Here is an 18,870-nt window from a genome sequence, read left to right as displayed (position 1 = left end):
CTAAGATACCAGGGGACAGGATTTGCATTTGAACTTGGGGAGACAGGATATAGCCAAGTACTCGGCGGCGATGAGGTGCTGGGCCCTGACTTCAAGTCTTAGAGAGCACTTGAGGGGCCCAGAAGTAAGGGTACTGACCAGCAGCAAGCTCTGAACACCCAGCTGGGCGTGCGACTCAGTGGTCAAGCTCTTGCCTAGCAAGCTGGACACCCTAGCTCCCATCCCCAGCACTGGAATTAACACACACATACACAACAATGTGAGAGCCGCTTGCAGGTGTGTGAACTTTGATCCTTGCTCTGGAGATGGGGAGTGGTAGGTAGAGGATGAGGGGGCAAGAGACCCGTGTGGGTCCCAGGTTTTGGGGGGTGGGGTGGGAGAGGTCTTTGGGGAGGATGTGTGAATGAATGAGCACAGCGCCCCCTGGTGGCCGGGCCCAGAAGTGGCGAGCATGGCTCCTAGGACTTTTTTTTTTTTTTTTTTTTTTTTTTTTTGCCAGTCCTGGGCCTTGGACTCAGGGCCTGTGCACTGTCCCTGGCTTCTTCCCGCTCAAGGCTAGCATTCTGCCACCTGAGCCACAGTGTCCCTTCTGGCCGTTTTCCATATATGTGGTGCTGGGGAATCGAACCGAGAGCCTCATGTGTAGGAGGCAAGTACTCTTGCCACTAGGCCATATTCCCAGCCCCCGACTTTTTTTTTTAATATAAATATTTAATTATTTATTGTCAGAGTGATGTACAGAGGGGTTACAGTTTCATACATAAGGCAGTGAGTATATTTCTTGTTCAACTTGTTACCTCCTCCCTCATTTTTCCCTCCTCTCCCTCCCCCTCTCCCCCCCATGAGTTGTTCAGTTGGTTTACACCAAATGGTTTTCTAAGTATTGCTTTTGGAATAGTTTGTCTTTTATTATTATTATTATTATTTTATTTATTTTTTTTTTTGCCAGTCGTGGGCCTTGGACTCAGGGCCTGAGCACTGTCCCTGGCTTCTTTTTGCTCAAGGCTAGCACTCTGCCACTTGAGCCACAGTTCCACTTCTGGCCATTTTCTATATATGTGGTGTTGGGGAATTGAACCTAGGGCTTCATGTATACGCAGCAAGCACTCTTGCCACTAGGCCATATTCCCAGCCCTCGTTTGTCTTTTTATCCTTTGATTTTGAGGTCATCCATCCTTTTGCGAATCTGGAGAGAAAATGTGGTCAGCGTAGATCCCGGAGACAGACAATGTGTTCCAGATTCATGGCTGCATCGATGACGATGGAGCTGAAGTGGGGAGGCCGGCTCTAGGCTTTCCATTTCCACCGCAGAGCCTCGGGGAGCACCTGCTAGTGTAGTTGGGACCACGAGGGGGCGCTGCGTCTCATGACACTTGCTTGAGCAAAAAGGCCCCAGGACAGCACCCAGGCTCTTGAGTTCAAGCCCCAGGACCCCACTCCCCCCTCCACGCCAAATACTGATTCTCTGGGACCATATGAGCAACTGCAGCTGGCCTTAAGAAACCCTAACCTGGCCCTTCTCACCATTTTACATTACCCAGAATCCTCCAAAACCCTCCTCTGAAGAATAAATTGCCCTCTCCTCATTCTTCATAATGTGGGGTTGCACTGAGTAACTCCCTTTGCCTTATGGAAGAACTTGCTCATATTCTTTTGCGCACTCCCCCGCCCCCCCCCCAAGCTTTTGCAATGTTGCCAGTGCTGCCAGTCTTCACCCAAAATGCACCCCTTGTGCTGATTATTTGGAGATAGAGACTCTTGGACTTTTCTTCCCAGGTTGGTCTAGAACTATGGGTCTCAGGCTGCTGAGAACCTGGAATTACAGCTGTGGCTGCCCTATCTATTATCACCTGAGAATTGCTTCCAACTTTTTCCTTTGTCCTGCTGGAATTAACTGTGAGAATATTCTCTTTTTTGGCTCAGCAACTCCTTGGTTTGTACAGAAAGTAACAGTGGTTACATTTTCTTCTGTGTGATTTGTGGGAAGCCAAGAGGCTCACTGGATACTTGGGCTGTGCTTTGGAGACACTTGTGGCTACACTGTAAACACAAAGACTTCTCCAGGGACTCCTGGCTGTTGCAATGAAATCATAACAATGATTATAGTTACTAGCTAGGAACACCTGCTTCTGTTCCTTGCAGGGAGTTCTAAGTCCAGTATTGCAAAAGAAACTCTGGAATAATAATTCCTTGGAATACTAAGAGGGAAAGGCTTGTGGTTTTCCATTACCTCAATGTTTAAAAAATGTAGCCAGAACCAACTGCAGGTGGTTCATACCTGTAATCCTAACTCCGCATGAGGCTGAGATTTGAGGATCATAGTTCAAAACCAGTCCAAGCAAGTAAGTCTGCGAGACTCATTTCCAATTAAACACACACACACACACACACACACACACACACACACACACACACACAGCGCTGGAAGTGCAGCTGTAGCTCAAAATGGTAGAGCTCTAGCTTTGAGTAAAAGAAGCTCAGGGACAGGCCTTAAGTTCTGAGCTCAAGCCCAGGACTGTCACAAAAAAATCCACCAAAACATTGGGCCAGAGGTGTGGCTTGAGTGGTAGAACACCACATTACTGAGCTCTAAATTCAAACTCTAGTACCAGTAAAATATTTTTTTTTTGCCAGTCCTGGGGCTTGAACTCAGGGCCTGAGCTCTGTCCCTGGCTTCTTTTTGCTCAAGGCTAGCACTCTGCCACTTGAGCCACAGTGCCACTTCTGGCCTTTTCTATATATGTGGTGCTGAGGAATTGAACCCAGGGCTTCATGTATACGAGGCAAGCACTCTTGCCACTAGGCCATATTCCCAGCTCCCAGTAAAATACGTTACACACACACACACATGCACATACACACATACAATTTACATATATCTCCAGGCATGGTGCCATACCTCTAGCACTCTGGAACCTGAGGCAGGATGATCATGAGTTCCAGGTTAACCTGCATTCATTAGTTAGACCCTATGTGGGAAAAATGAAAGAGTCCAGGCATGGTGGCTCATGCCTGTAATCTCAGCATCCTGCTATCCAGGAGGTGGTGGAGATCAGGAGGATTGCTGCTCAAGGCCAGCCCAGGCAAAAATGTCAGTCAGACCTCATTTTAATCTATAAGGCAGGTGTGGGCTGGCCTGTCACCCTGGCTATCTATGTCAGAGGCCTTGGGTAGGAAGATCACTGACCCAGGTTGGCCCTGGACAGAAGCCACAAGAACCTACCTGAAAAATAACTGAAGCAAAAACAAACAAAAAAAACCCTGGAGATGTGGCTTAAATGACTAGAGGAGGTGCCATTAAAATGTTAGAGGGCATAGCTCAAGTAGTAGAATACTTGTCCAGCAAGCACGAGGCCCTGAGTTCAAATCCCAATACCACCCAAAAGCAAAAAGAGTTTCAGGATGCAGGAGGTACAATGGTTGTCTAGCTCTCACAAGCCTTGGGATTCACCCCAGCACCCAAAATTTCTCAACTTCGTTTTTATTTCATTTTATTAATTTTTTTGTATGTGTGCCAGTTTTGGGATGTGAATTCAGGGCCTGGGTTCTGTCCTTGAGCATCTTTGCTCTAGATGTGCACTACCATTTGAGCCACTACTTCTGGCTTTTTGGCTGGTTAATTAGAGACAAGAGTCTCAGGGACTTTCCTGCACAGGAAAGTCTTTGAACCTTGCAACTCAGATCTCAGCCTTCTAAATAGCTAGGATTATAGGTGTGAGCCACTGGTGGTCATTTTCCCTTTTCCTTTTATTTCTTTTTTGTTGCTCAAAATGTTAAAAAAGAAAAAAAAAGTGAACCAACAGCTGCTTTCAGCAATATTGTGAAATCATGTTCGGGGAAAGGAAGTTGCCATGTAAGGAGGAAGGCTTTGCTCTGATGGGACCAGAGATGGGTCCCCAGGACCTGGTAAGCACTACAGCCAGGGCAGAAGGCCTCAGAGTGGAGCTCTCTACCTGGGTCATCAAGTTCTCTTCTGAGACCCTTCAAAATCCAGGACAAAAAGAAAGTCACATTATTTTTGTTTTTTTAATTTGTCTTTGAGTACATTGGGTTTTTTGTTCTCTTATTCTTTTCTTTTGTCAGTCCTGGGGCTCAGGGCCTGGGCACTGTCCCTAAGCTTCTTTTGCTCAAGGCTAGTCCTCTACCGCTTGAGCCACAGCTCTACTTCTGGCCTTTTCTGTAATATGTGGTACTGAGGAATCAAACCAAGGGCTTCATGCATGCTAAGCAAGCATTCTACCACTAAGCCTCATTCCCAGCCCTGATATTGGAGTTTGAACTCAGGGTCTTGAGCTTGCTAGACAGGTAATCTACCACTCCAGCCATGACCTACTGCTTAGCTTTGCTCCTGCTGTTTAAGCCACACCTCCTACATCCAAAGGCATGCTCCTACCGCTTGAGCTCCATGTGATCTGTGACCAATACCTCATGGACCACCCTCTACTGCTTCAGCCCCATCTCCAAATATTTTGGCGACACCCTCTACCACTTGAGTTCTGCCACCTACTTTTTTTTTTTTTTTTTGGCCAGTCCTAGGCCGTGAAACTCAGGGCCTGAGCACTGTCCCTGGCTTCTTTTTTGCTCAAGGCTAACACTCTGCCACTTGAGCCACAGCGCCACTTCTGGCCATTTTCTGTATATGTGGTGCTGAGGAATCGAACCCAGGGCCTCATGTATACGAGGCAAGCACTCTTGCCACTAGGCCATATTCCCAGCCCCTGCCACCTACTTTTTGATCCAGGGCCTCTTGAACCACTCCCCCTGCCTCCTTGAACACGCCCCTGCCTCTTTACCCACAGCTCCCTACCACTTAAGCCTGGCTTCCAGCTCCTTTCTTGCTTTAATTTAGATAATAGATAGGCTCTAATACTGTTAAAGGCCAATTAGCCTCTGATTGCGGTCCTTCTACCTCTGCCTCCTGATGAGTTGACCTTAAACAACCCCTGTGCCAGTCTTAAGGTAACTTTTTATTTGTGTATATTAATTGCACAAAGCAAGAGATTTCTAATAACATACGTGCACATAATGTATTTCCATCACACTTCCTTGTACTTTTTCATATTCTTTTCTCCTCTCTTCCTTCTGTTCCCCTTCCCTAGTTGTCCTGTTTTTATTTTATGACATTTTATTCCCCCTCCCTTGATTCCACAAATGAGAGAAACACATGCTATGCCTGTCTGTGTATCTGTCTTATTTCATTTACCATGATGAGCTCCAGTTGTATTACTTTTCCAGCTACTGACCTGACCCTATTCTTCTTTATGGCCAAGTCATATTGCACTCTATAGATAAACCACATTTTCTTTATCCACTCATGGGCTGATGGGCCCCTAGTTTAATTCCGTAAGTTATTTAGCTCTTGTGAATAGTGCTGACATAAGTGTGTGGTGTGCAGGTGTCTTTAAAGTAAACTGACTTTCTCTCTTGGACATAGCAAGATGATGTAATAGTTCTTTTTTCTGTTTGCTAGTCCTAGGGCTTGAACTCAGAACCTGGGCTCTGGTCTTGGGCTGTTTTGCGTAAGACTAGCACTCTTACCACTTGAGCCACATTTCCATATTGAACCATCATCCTCATATCTCGGTAGCTAGGATTATAGATGTGAGCCACCAGTGCCTGGCTGGCCTGTGAGTTTTTGAATGTTGCTTTGAATTACCCCTTACAACCACTGTCCCATGTTGGACTTAACAATAAGGAACCTGCCTAGAAAGCATTAGGTCTTGAGTTAAAATCCCATTACCAGGGCTGGGAATATGGCCTAGTGGTAGAGTGCTTGCCTTGCATGCATGAAGCCCTGGGTTTGACCCCTCAAGTACCACAGATACAGAAAAAATGGGAAGTGGCGCTGTGGCTTAAGTGGGAGACTCCTAGGCTTGAGCAAAAGAAGCTCAGGGACAGTGTCCAGGCCCAGAGTTCAAGCCCCAGGATTGGAAAAAAAATCCTGGCACCACACAAGGAAAACAAAAGACTTCAAGCCAAAACACAGGCAGTTATTTTGTCTCACAAATTGCACAGAATCGGAGCCTGGTGGATTTGTGCTGTTGTGTATGATAGAGGTGGGGGAAGTGGGGAGTTTCCTTCAGTCCAGGAAACTGTGACCAGATGATACAAGCCACAAACTTCCTCATCTGGGGAGCAGAAGGGTTGCTCCAGTGGCCTAGAATGGCAAGAGAACTTTTTATTTTGAGAGACAGAGAAAGAGTATATGAACTGTGTTTATTTTTTATTTTTGCCAGTCCTGGGCCTTGAACTCAGGGCCTGATCACTGTTCTTGGCATTTTTGCTCAAGGCCAGCCCTCTACCACTTGAGCCACAATGCCACTTCTGGCTTTTTCTGTGTATGTGGTGCTGAGGAATCGAAACCAGGGCTTCCTGCATGCTAGGCAAGCACTCTACTGCTAAGCCACATTCCCATCCCAAGAGCACTTTTCTGTTGTAGATTTCTTTTTTCTTTTTTTTTTTGTTCCTTTTTTCTTTTGGATGGAAGGTAAACTCAGGGTGTCAGTGCTGCTGTGGAGCTTTTTGTTCCATTTGGAGATTTTTGTTGTTTTTGGATGATTTTTTGATGACTGGGCATAAGAGTCTCATAGACTTTTCCTACCCTGGCTGGCTTTAAACCTGGATCCTCAGATTTTAGCCTCTTGAGTAGCTTAAATTGCTACCCATGAGCCATCAAAGTCTGGCACACAGCTGTGGCCACCCAAGAAATGTCCTTTAACACCCCTCCCTCCCTTCTCCAACACACCTTATAATGAATGAAACAGGACTGTCTTGGTGCTAGACTTAGACATGGGTTCAAATCTAACTTCTCTCTACACTGGCTGAGTGACCCAGGACAAATTAATTGTCCTCTGTGGAAGTGGAGATAATTATTACAGCTAACTCACTGGCTATTTGCAGTGATTAAATAGGGTCATAAGTCCAACATCACTGGGTTAAACTTTCCCCAACAATCAGACAGTCATTTCCCAACTTGCAGGCCGTGAAGGAACGGTCAGACCACCCTAGAAGGGTCATTGGGAGAGTGGACTGGGTTTGCAGAAGGAAAATATTAGGATATTTGTCACCAGTTCTCCAGGATTTCACTGACCCCCGTCCCTAGGTCTTGCCTAGGGCCTCTTTGGCCCTGCCCTGGTCCTCCTACAGCTCCTGCCACTGCTCTGACTTCTTCCAGGGAAAATCAGATCTTTTTTATTTGCCTAAGGGACAGAGGAGGCTCCCCAGGTCCTTGCTAAGGAAATCTAGCAATGCCCAGGGCTTTTACATTTATTTCTGATCATTCTCAATGGAGACACAAGTGCCCATCACTCTTTCTGATTTCCTAGAGCTGCCCATCACCACAGCCTGGTTACCAAGGCAATGAGTCATCTTCTGGCAAGGCAGCCAATCAGAAGTCTGAAGTTCTTGGGAAGATGGCCACTGCATTTCCTCTGTGTTCAAATGAGGCTTTAAGGACAGACACATATACACTAACAATTGGAAGAAATGAACTGATAACACTTCTATTCACAAAGGAAAGAAATCTTTGAACAGAAAAGAATCCTATCTTCTCTATCTCTTTTCTCTGGGTCTCTGTCTCCATCTTTTTGTCTATTTCTTTAAATCTACCTCTGTCTGTCTGTCTGTCTCTCTACCCATCTGGTGCCAGTCTTGGGGCTTGAACTCAGGTCCTGGGCACTGTCCTAAGATTTTCTAAGACAGATGCTCTACCAATTGAGCCACAACTCCACTTCCTACTTTTTGCTGGTTCACTGGAGTCTCATGGACTTTCCTGTCCAGGCTGGCTTTGAACTTTGATCTTCACAACTCAGCCTCCTTAGTGGCTAGGATTATAGGTGTGACCACTGGGTCCCTGCTGCTCCATCCTAAACACGATGGACAAGACTCACAGAGTACCAGCTGTTTCAGTGTGTGTGTGTGGGGGGGGTTCCCCCACCTCTGCAAACAAATTCCTGTTCTCTACCACTCAGAAGCCACTAACCAAAATTACCCCTGTGCCTGAGCTTACGCCCAGGTGGACATGGGGACACCCCTGGAAGAGGAGTCTGTGGCAGGGAGATGGCAATGTGGCCCTTCTAGGGCCTCTCCAATCTCCGCCCTGGACTTCCTATTGGCCTCAGAAGTGGGAAGGAAGGTAGGGTGAGAGGGCCAAGGGACTTATTAGCCAAGACAGGAAGGTCCCCACCCTGGGGCCTCAAAGACACAGTGGGGCACATGAATTGGAGTCCGAGGTTTGATTTGTGTCCTTCTGAGTCCAACTGGGTAAGTGATCTGCCCTTTATGGTCCCATTTTAAGGGGCCAGGGACCCACCTGGGCTTCTGTCTGCCTTTTCCACAGGAGACCCAGGATTGCAGGTCCCGGAGTTCTGGTGCAGCAAGCAAAAATCCTCCCATGCTTGTAAGGACCTGGGTCTCTTGGTTCCTTCCTACAGCAACAGGATGAAGGCTCTGTCTCTCCTCCTCTTCCTTCTCTCTGTCCTGGGTCTGTTGGTGTTCAGCAACTCTCTGTGCCCAGTGGAAGAAGCCATCAATCAGAAGATGAAGAATGAAGTCACGTCTCTAAGTGAGGACCCCCTGTCCCCTCCCCCCCATCCAGAGAATTAGAGGCCTGTGGTCTCAGACACAGATGTGACCCAGCCCAGCCCCAACTCTAAGCAAATATCAACTGCAAAGCCACCACGGCCACAACTTCTGCCCATGGCCAGCTCCCAACCATGCCTAGCCCTGCCTTGCACCACAGCTCCAAACTCAACCCCAGCTCCCACGCTCACCCCAAACTTTGTCTTACTCAGAAATATCCAATTTCAGACAAAATGGAACCCATGGCCTGGTGCTGTCCCTGAGTTTTTTCATTCTAGGCTGGTGCTATACCACTTGAGCCACAGCTTTACTGGCAGCCTTTTGCTGGTTAGTGAAGTGCCAGACTTTGAAGTCAGGCCCCATTTTACCACGTGAACCCCATTTTACCACGTGAACCCCATTTTAGAATCGAACCCTGAGCCAATCAGATTTGTACCTGTGTCCTAATCTTGCTTGCTTGAACACCTGATTCTTGTAACCTTGTTCTTTGCCTTTATAAGCCCTGTGTAATCACAGCTCGAGGCTGCCTCCTAACCTCCGCTGTGTTGGTGGGTAGGACGAGGCCCGAGTTGCAGCTCGCTTAAATAAAGCCTTGCCTTGCTTTTGCATTTCGGAATGTCTGAGTGTCGGTGGTCTTCTTGGTGGTGGTCTCACGACTTGGCACAACAGTTAGTGAGAAATAAAGAGTCTCACAGATTTTCCTGCCCAGGCTGCCTTGATCTCCTCAGATCTCAGCCTCCTGAGCAGCTAGGATTACAAGCGTGAGCCATGGGCACCTGGCTGTGTGGCAAGATCTCATTCAATAGTTCAGGCCAGTCTTGAATTTTCAATCCTCCTGTCTCCGTCTCCCCAGGGCTGTGATTCCAGGCAAGTGTTGCCATCCTAGCGCTGGGGAACTTTTTGATCAAATTTAGAGGAACTCCTAGTATGAGGACTGAGGCCGGACAGCTGGTCTAAAAACCTTTCCCATTGTCCCCCTTGCAGTTTTAGAGGCGCTCGAGGGTGTTGAACTGGATTGCAAGACCATCACATCCAGGGGGGACCTGGCTTCCTGTCCTGAAGGTGAGTACAAAAGTCTGTCGGGTACAGAGCCCTGCACTGGTGCTCACGCCTGTAATCCTAGCTATTCAAGAGGCTGAGATCTGAGGATCATGGTTCAAAGATAGGCTGGTCAGGATAGTCTTTGAGACTCTTATCTCTAATAAACTACTCAGAACAAAGCATTCTGGGAGTGGCCTTGTGGCTCAATGGTAGGGTGCTAACCTTGAGCACAAAGAGGCTTAGCGACAGTGCCCAAGCCCAGAGTTCAAGCCCCAGGAATCGGCAAAAAAAAAAAAAAAAAAAAACAAAATCCGGTGTCTTCCTCCCACTCCCTGACTCTGAAGCTCCAGTTTCCTCCCTGCTGGAGCAACTCCCCAGTTCCTAGAATCCATTTCCTCAGGATACTGGGGTTCAGAAATGCCTATCCCCGCCCCCAGTGGCATCCTGCTCTCATTCTTGGGTTGGAGCCTCCAGCCACCTTGATCCCTTCTGCACCCCTGTTTGGAGTCCCACTTTGGTGGTCCAAGCTCCCCCTCTCCTTTCACCCCTGCAGGTCACACTGTCACGGCATGCACGTGTGGCTCAGCCTGCGGCTCGTGGGATGTGCGCGCTGGGAACACGTGCCACTGTCAGTGTGCGGGCATGGACTGGACTGGTGCGCGCTGCTGCCGCCTGGGGCACAAACCTTAAGGTCTTTCGAGGGAAGAAGGGGTGCAGGGATGGGGGCGAGCTTGGAGGCTGGAAATAAAATGATGATGATGGTGGTGGTGATGGTAATTATCATGTGGTTTGCCCAGGAGAACAGCCCCACCCTCCTTCCTCTTCACCTGCCTGAAACCCTAATAACCAGACTGTCAATCACTTGACTGTGAGTCAGCCAAGGCTGCCCTCCCCCCAATTCTGAGGTCACTTCCTCATCTGGTGAAGTCATTTCCTGAACTGCCCTGGTTATGCCTCCCTCAGACAGAGAGAGGTTCCTGGGACTCTGAGGTCACTTCCGTGTCTGCTGTGGTCCAGCTTCCCACCTGTCCCTATATGATCAAGCTCAACATGAGCCTTCTAGGTCTTTCTCTATTTTTATTTTCTTCCTTCCCCTCAGTCTCTACAGGTGGGCTGGCAGTTTGCTCTCCCCGTGATGAACTCTTTTTGGGCCCATGCAATCTCCGACTTGGACATTCCCCTCCTGCCTGAACACCACATAGTGTTCTCTTCATCAGTTACCTAATTAAACCTAACAATTATAAGGGTGAGGGCGAGGAGCCAGGTGCTGAGATCCCAGCTACTCAGGGGGCTGAGATCTGAGGACCATAGTTCAAAGCCAGCCTGGGCCAGGAAAGTCTGTGAGACTCTTATTTCTAGTGAATCACCAAAAAGTTGCAGTGGAGCTGTGGTTCAATTGGTGCAGGAAACCCACTCAAGGAGAGCACCCAGGCTCTGAGTTTAAGCCCCACAACTGGCACACATACACACAAAAGTGGTGATGGTGATTGTAATATGGAGGTCAGATCTGGCCAGTGCCTTCATTGGCTGTTGAGGGATGTCAGATTGACTCCATGTCAGATTAGTTAAAGAGAGCAGAAGCTGACTCCATCTTCACTAAGATCTCCCCCACCCTATCCAGGAAAGTTCCCCTTGGCTGTGATAAGATTGTGTAAACTGCTTGACCACCTGAGTAGTGGAACACTCAAGGTTAAACCTGTGCCCTCCCATGAGTAGGTGTTTCTACCTTCATCATATGAGCCCTGCCAAATCTGTGCGCCAAGTCTAACTAAAATGATAGGTTACTTCAAACAGTTGCCATGAGGCAGATTGTAACCCCATTGGCCACCTAACATGTGACCTGGCATGCTCTGTAAGTGTTGTAACCTCATTGGCCAACTGCGTGTGGCAAGCTTGACCATGTGGTATTTGCCTTTATTACCCGACCTGAGCATGGCCCAGGGCGTGTGGTCCCAGCTGCAGCCCTGGCCAGCCAGTCTGCTTTTTACTTCCCCAATAAATCCATCTTTTTAATGAGACTGTCTTTGATTGGTGGACTCTTGGAAGGATGGGGGATACCCATCTGGATCCATTACATTGTGGTCCCCTCCCTTGGGGGGGACCCCATTACAGTGATGGCAATGGTGAAGATGAGGTATGTGTTGATTCTTTACTAGGTTGAGGAATGCGGGGGGGGGAGGGGATATTGCAAGGGGGTCCCCCAAAAAAGCTGAGCAAGCAGATGCTGGTTCCCTGCCCCAGAATGTCAGCAGGGAAGAGGGAGAACTTCTAGACTCTTCTGCCCCATCTTTCCTTCCACCCTGTGGCCCAACTCTTCTTCTGAGCACAGAACCTCAGTTTCTTTGGAGGAGCCCCAGGCTCATGGTCGCCTTCAACAGAATGTGCACCTCCCCCTTCCATCCCCCCTTCAAGTCACCAAGAAATTGATGGCGTGTCCCTTCCTGTACCACAATGAGGCTACACTGAGCTATATCTCAGGCCTTGTGGGCCTCTAATAGCATTTTCTCAAAGGAAGTCCAGAGACTTAGAGGTCTTGAATACATACTTTCAAGCAAGCCTGTTTATGTTCTTTGTGGGGAGTTCTCAGTCCAGTATTGCAGAAGAGAATGTGGAATAATAATTCCAAGAGGGAGAAACTGGTGGTTTTCCATTACCTCAACATTTAAAAAATGTAGCCAGAACCAAGTGCAGGTGGTTCATATGTGTAACCTTAGCTACACAGGAGGCTGAGATTTGAGGATCATAGTTCAAAGTCAGCCCAGGCAGGAAAAGTTCATGAGACTCATCACCAATTAAACACACACACACACACACACACACACACACACACACACACAGAAACCTCACAAAAAACTGGAAATACATCTATAGCCGAAAGTGATAGAGTGCTAGCTTTTAGCAAAAGAAGCTCAGGAACAGGCCTTAAGTCCTGAGTTAAAGCCCAGGACTGGCAATAAAACAAGACAAAGCAAAACAACAACAACAACAAAATGTTGGGCCAGAGGTGCAGTTTGAGTGGTAGAACACCAGGTTAGTGAGCTCCAAGTCCTAAGTTCAAACTCAGGTACCAGCAAAATAAATAAATAAATAATATGTAATTTACATACCTCTCCAGGCATTGGTGGCTCCAGCCACTTTGGAACCTGAGGCAGGATGATCATGAGTTCCAGGTTAACCTGCATTCATTAGTTAGACCCTATGTGGGAAAAATGAAAGAGTCCAGGCATGGTGGCTCATGCCTGTAATCTCAGCATCCTGCTATCCAGGAGGTGGTGGAGATCAGGAGGATTGCTGCTCAAGGCCAGCCCAGGCAAAAATGTCATTGAGACCTCATTTTAATCTATAAGGCAGGTGTGGGCTGGCCTGTCACCCTGGCTATCTATGTCAGAGGCCTTGGGTAGGAAGATCACTGACCCAGGTTGGCCCTGGACAGAAGCAACAAGAACCTACCTGAAAAATAACTGAAGCAATAACAAACAGGGGAACCACTGCCCAGCACCCCACCCCTGAAAGGCCAACAGCAGCGTGGGACACACACACACAATCCAGGACCAGTAAGTTCCCCAATATCCCCCCCCAAATGGGAGACAAGCTATCAGAGACCCAAACCCTACGAAGAAGCTAGAACTCACTCCCTCCCCCTCCCCACCCCGAGGGAACAAAGAACCCCCAAATCAGGCCACAAAAGGTCCCTTCAGACTGGGAAGACACAGGAGCTAGCAGGGGAGGGGCGGAGAAGTGCCAAGGCAGCAGAGGAGCCTGAACCGGCAGCACTGGCCCTGCCCCCCTTCCCAACAGGGGCAGGGGGACCAGTAGGCCTTGGAAGCCCCACCTGAGGAGCCTGGGCCTTGCAGACTCTTTCAACAAAAGTCACAGGCATGCTGGTAGGCAATACCAGCCCAGCAGGGACACGTGGGCCCGATCACACGCCCCCCTCGCAGCGGAGGCGCAGTCTGTGGGCGCTAACCCGTGCCCGGACACTTGACCCAGTGGGGTCCACACATACCGCCCCCCACAGCAAACTCGCGGGAGGGCACAAGCACATCCCAACAACCCGGGGCCCACTCTGGTAGGTGTACCCCGCACAGGTGGGCAGGGGCCCCAGCGGCAGCGCCCGCTGTGGTAGGCGCATGTCGCACAGGTGGGCGGCCCCCCTACCCCCCGCGGCAGCGCCCGCTCTGATAGGTGCACCCTCACAGGAGGGCAGAGCTCTCCAGCGGCGGTGCCCACTCAGTTTGGCGCATTTCGCATAAGTGAGTGGGCCGCACCTCAACAACACCGTCCCCCCCCACCACTGAGCAATCCACACAGGAGGACTAACTGCCTGAAAGGTGAGCTCCTCTGACCAAGATACAGAGTGGGGAAAAAAGAACCAAAGAAGGGAAAAGCCTCCACACCACGCTGAATCAGCACCCAGCACCCATTAGGGGCACGCAAGGGTCAGCACAACACAGCAGCAGGACACTATCCCACAGAGAAAGACACAGAACTTACCCACCCCCAAGTGCAGGAAGGCAACAACTGAGAAGGTCACACTCAACTGTTGGGCAGTAACGTTCAACAACCAAACTCAAACCCAGAGCAGAGCCAGGACACAAGTCTCCCACTGACAGACCAGTGGGAACCAGGACAAAGCCAAACCAGGGAAGCCACCCACAGACCTCGAGATGTGCAAATCACAAAGAAATACAACACAGTTCATCAAAGGGAAAGCCAACTCGCCAGCTCCGAAAAGCAGCACGACTGAAGAGAAGATGGAAAATAAAAAATCAACTGAGGCCATGTTAGCAGAAATGATGGAAAGTCTCAGAAATGAAATCAGAAAACAATTCCAGGAGTTTAGAGTGGAAGTCTCGAAGGACATCCAGGAAGCCAAGAAAGAAATAGAAGCAAAAATGGATACAGTGCAAACCTTCTTAAAGAAGACCTTAACATCCTGAGAAGTGATATGCATGAAAAAATAGATTTAAAATACAACTCTTTAAAGAAAGAAATTTCAATGATCAGAGCTGATCTGGTAACCATAAATAGCTCTCTGACATCCATAAACTCCGCAATTGAATCCACAGCACAAAGAATTGACCATATTGAATCCAGAATCTCTCTCTTGGATGATGATGCAGCTGATAAGAACCAGAAAATTACTCTACTCCAAGAAACAGTAAAGCTCCAGGGAAGACTAATCCAGGAGCTAGTGGACAAAGACAAGAGATATAATCTGCACATAATTGGAATAGAAGAAGGAGCCGAATACCAGAGCAGAGGGCTTTAGCATATTTTCAATTAAGTTATTGCAGAAAACTTCCCCAATCTCACAAGGGACCCCATCCAGGTAACTGAAGCCCTATAGGACACCTGGCAGACCAGACCCCAGAAAAGCCACACCAACGCACATAATATTCAAGACTTCAGGTCTCAGGAATAAAGAGAAAATTTTGAATTCAGCCAAAGCGAAGAAAGAAATCTATTACAATGGGAAGAGGATCCGAATAACAGCAGACCTCTCCACACAAACCTACCACACGCGAAGAGAATGGAAGAACACCATCCAAATTCTACAGGCCAATAAGTGCCAACCTAGAATAAAATATCCAGCGAAGCTGCAGTTCATATTCGAGGGGAAAACCAGATCTTTCCATAGCAAAGAGGATCTAAGGGAGTATGTGAATAAAAAACCAGCCCTACAGCGAATTCTATGAGGGGAATCCCACCCAACAGAAATTGTACAGGACACACAGACAGAAACAGAAAGAAACTACAATAGCCACAGCCCAACAGAAAAAGTAGCTCACTAAAAAAAAAAAAAAAAAAAAAAAAAAGAGGAAAAACAGCCCAACAAGAAAATGGAAGGAGAAAAAACACTCATATCCTTGATCTCTTTGAATATAAATGGTATAAACTCTCCAATAAAGAGAAGCAGACTGGCAGAATGGATCCGCAAATAAAAAGTTGCCATCTGCTGTCCACAAGAGACCTGCCTTGGGCTGGGGATATGGCCTAGTGGCAAGAGTGCTTGCCTCGTATACATGAGGCCCTGGGTTCGATTCCTCAGCACCACATATACAGAAAATGGTCAGAAGTGGCGCTGTGGCTCAAGTGGCAGAGTGCTAGCCTTGAGCAAAAAAGAAGCCAGGGACAGTGCTCAGGCCCTGAGTTCACGGCCTAAGACTGGCCAAAAAAAAAAAACAAAACAAAACAAAAAAGAGACCCGCCTTACAGCAAAGGATAAAAACAGGTTTCGAATGAAAGGATGGAGAAAGATCTTCCAAGCAAACGCACCTACCAAAATGGCAGGAGTAGCCATCCTGATCTCAGACAAGCTGGACTTTTCATTAAAATCAACTAAAAAAGACAAAGAAGGACACTATATTTTAATACAAGGAAAAATCCAGAATCAAGACATCATGGTGATAAATATAAGCTCACCGAACAAAAGAGGCCCTACATAGGTCAAGCAAATTCTCACAGAATTACAGAACAGGATAGACCCAAACACAATTATAGTGGGTGACTTTAATACCCCACTCTCTCCAAGAGACAGATCCAACACCCAGATGATTAGCAAGGGAGCTGAGGACCTAAGTAACACCATATCCCAAATGGATCTGACAGATCTATACAGAATCTTCCACCCTACAGAGACCCAATACACCTTCTCCTCAGCAGCCCATGGATCATACTCCAAAATAGACCATGTCATAGCCCACACAAAGAACCTCAGCAAATACAAAAGTATTGACGTCATCCCATGCATTATATCTGACCACAATGGATTAAAGGTAACCCTCAATAGCAACAGTTACCACAGAGGCTATACACATAATTGGAGGCTAAACCCCTCACTGTTATCCAACAATTGGGCCACAGACCAAATCAAAGATGAAATCAATGAATTCATAAGCCACAATGACAATGAAAATACATCACAGAGAAACCTATGGGACACAGCTAAGGCAGTACTGAGGGGCAAGATCATCGTCCTCAGCACTCACATTAAAAGAATGGAAGCAGAGCAGGTGAATAACCTCACGATGAAACTAAAAAAACTGGAGAAATAAGAAATGACCGAATCTAAATCGACTAGGAGGAAAGAGATCACAAAGATTAAAGAAGAGATAAATCTGATTGAAAATAGAAAGACCATTCAACAAATAAATAAGACTAAAAGCTGGTTCTTTGAGAAAATAAATAAAATCGACAGACCCCCTCGCATGACTTACAAAAAAAAAAAGAGAAGAGACTCATATAAGTAAAATCAGGGACTCCACCGGAAAAATTACAAGTAGTATACACGATATTCAAACAATCATAAGGAGCTATTTCCAGAACCTCTACTCAGCAAAAAACAATAATTTTACAGAAATGGATCAATTCTTAGAGAAGTATAAACTGCCCAAACTGAACCAAGAAGAAATAAATCAACTGAATAAACCAATAAATTACAGTGAGTGAGGGTGTAATCAAGAACCTCCCAACAAAGAAAAGCCCAGGCCCAGATGGATTCATCAACAAATTCTACAAAACCTTTAGTGAGGAGCTAATACCAATACTCCTCAAACTCTTCCACAAAATAGAAACAGAGGGAGAAATCCCAAACTCATTCTATGAAGCTAATATCATACTCATTCCCAAACCAGGCAAAGACCCAACAAAAAAAGAGAACTACAGACCAATATCACTAATGAACACAGATGCAAAGCTCCTCAATAAAATATTAGCTAACTGGATCCAGAAACTGATCAAGAAAATTATACATCATGACCAAGTAGGCTTCATCCCACAGTCACAAGGATGGTTCAACATCCGTAAATCAATCAACGTAATTCACCACATAAATAGAACTAAAACCAAGAATCACATTGTTATCTCAGTCGATGCCCAAAAAGCCTTTGACAAAATAGAACATCCATACTTATTAAAAGCTTTGGAGAGAACAGGAATAGATGGAACATTCCTCAAAACAATAAAAGCCATATACAACAGATAATATCATATTAAATGCTAATATCATATTAAATGGAGAGAAACTTAAATCATTCCCCCTAAACTCAGGAACAAGACAAGGATCCCCACTTCTTTTCAACATAGTGCTGGAATTCCTAGCCATAGCAATAAGGCAAGAGGAGGACATCAAAGGATGTCCACATTGGCAAGGGATCCACATTGGCAAGGAAGAAATCCAACTATCCTTATTCGCAGATGACATGATCTTATATCTGAAGGACCCAGAAAACTCAGTCCCCAAACTCCTACACCTAATAAACCATTTTGGCAAAGTAGCAGGATACAAAATCAATCCACAAAAGTCAGCATCTTTTCTGTACACTAGCAATGTACAAGCAGAAAACGAAATTATGGAAACAATTCCATTTACAGTAGCCAAAAAAAAGAATAAAGTACCTAGGGATCAACCTAACCAAGGACGTGATGGACCTATCTAATAAGGGAAATCAAAGAAGACACAAGGAGATGGAAAGACCTCCCATGCTCATGGGTAGGCAGAATCAATATAGTGAAAATGGCCATATTGCCCAAATTGTTCTACAAATTTAATGCAATCTCTATCAAAATCCCAGCCACATTCTTCACTGAAATACAGAAAGCAATCCATAAATTCATATGGAACAGCAAAAAACCTAGAATAGCCAAAGCAATTCTAGGCAAAAAAAGCAGTGCAGGAGGTATCACAATACCAGACTTCAAGCTCTACTATAGAGCCATCATAACAAAAACAGCCTGGTATTGGTATAAAAACAGACCGGAAGACCAATGGATCAGAATTGAAGATCCAGAAATAAAACCGCACTCTTACAGTCAGCTGGTATTTGACAAAGGAGCTAAAGACATACAATGGAATAAACATAGCCTCTTCATTTACTGGTGCTGGGAGAACTGGGCAGCCATATGCAGAAAACTCAAAGTAGACCCAAGCCTATCACCATGCACCAAGATCAACTCAAAATGGATCAAAGACCTCAATATCAAACCTGAATCCTTGAAACTACTGAAGGACAGAGTAGGAAAGACACTAGAACTTATAGGCACAGGAAGAAACTTCCTGAATAGAGTCCCAGGGGCACAACAAATAGGGGAAAGACTCGACAAATGGGACTACTACAAATTAAAAAGTTTCTGCACAGCTAAGGACATAGCCACCAAACTAGAAAGACAGCCAACCATATGGGAAAGGATCTTTACCAGCACATCAACAGACAAAGGCCTAATATCTGTCATCTACAGAGAACTCAA

The 18,870-nt window shown here is 46.6% G+C and overlaps 1 protein-coding gene across 2 annotated transcripts; it reads left to right on the top strand.

Annotated features, from left to right (window-relative positions):
• The first annotated feature begins 8,151 nt into the window (after window positions 1-8,151).
• On the top strand, window positions 8,152-10,490 carry LOC125347944 (resistin-like). Of its 2 annotated transcripts, none has more exons than XM_048340875.1 (5): window positions 8,152-8,262; window positions 8,433-8,563; window positions 9,565-9,642; window positions 10,175-10,312; window positions 10,472-10,490. In XM_048340875.1, the coding sequence occupies exons 2-4, from the start codon at window positions 8,440-8,442 to the stop codon at window positions 10,309-10,311; spliced, it is 339 nt and encodes a 112-aa protein (XP_048196832.1). In that variant the 5' UTR covers window positions 8,152-8,262; window positions 8,433-8,439; the 3' UTR covers window position 10,312; window positions 10,472-10,490. The 2 variants fall into 2 exon arrangements, with proteins under 2 accessions (XP_048196832.1, XP_048196834.1); XM_048340877.1 differs by lacking the exon at window positions 10,472-10,490 and adding an exon at window positions 10,419-10,436.
• The last annotated feature ends 8,380 nt before the right edge of the window (window positions 10,491-18,870 follow it).

Source organism: Perognathus longimembris, chromosome 3, assembly GCF_023159225.1.
Source record: "Perognathus longimembris pacificus isolate PPM17 chromosome 3, ASM2315922v1, whole genome shotgun sequence".
Taxonomy (NCBI): domain Eukaryota; kingdom Metazoa; phylum Chordata; class Mammalia; order Rodentia; family Heteromyidae; genus Perognathus; species Perognathus longimembris.
Note: the sequence above shows the minus strand (reverse complement) of the source record. Positions and strands in the feature narration are given on the sequence as shown.

Excerpts from the sequence above, each read along its gene's own strand:
- LOC125347944 (XM_048340875.1), top strand. The coding sequence starts at position 8,440 with ATGAAGGCTCTGTCTCTCCTCCTCTTCCTTCTCTCTGTCCTGGGTCTG. Across the intron at positions 8,564-9,564 it reads GAATGAAGTCACGTCTCTAA|TTTTAGAGGCGCTCGAGGGT; the intron begins GTGAGGACCCCC and ends TCCCCCTTGCAG. Across the intron at positions 9,643-10,174 it reads CCTGGCTTCCTGTCCTGAAG|GTCACACTGTCACGGCATGC; the intron begins GTGAGTACAAAA and ends TCACCCCTGCAG.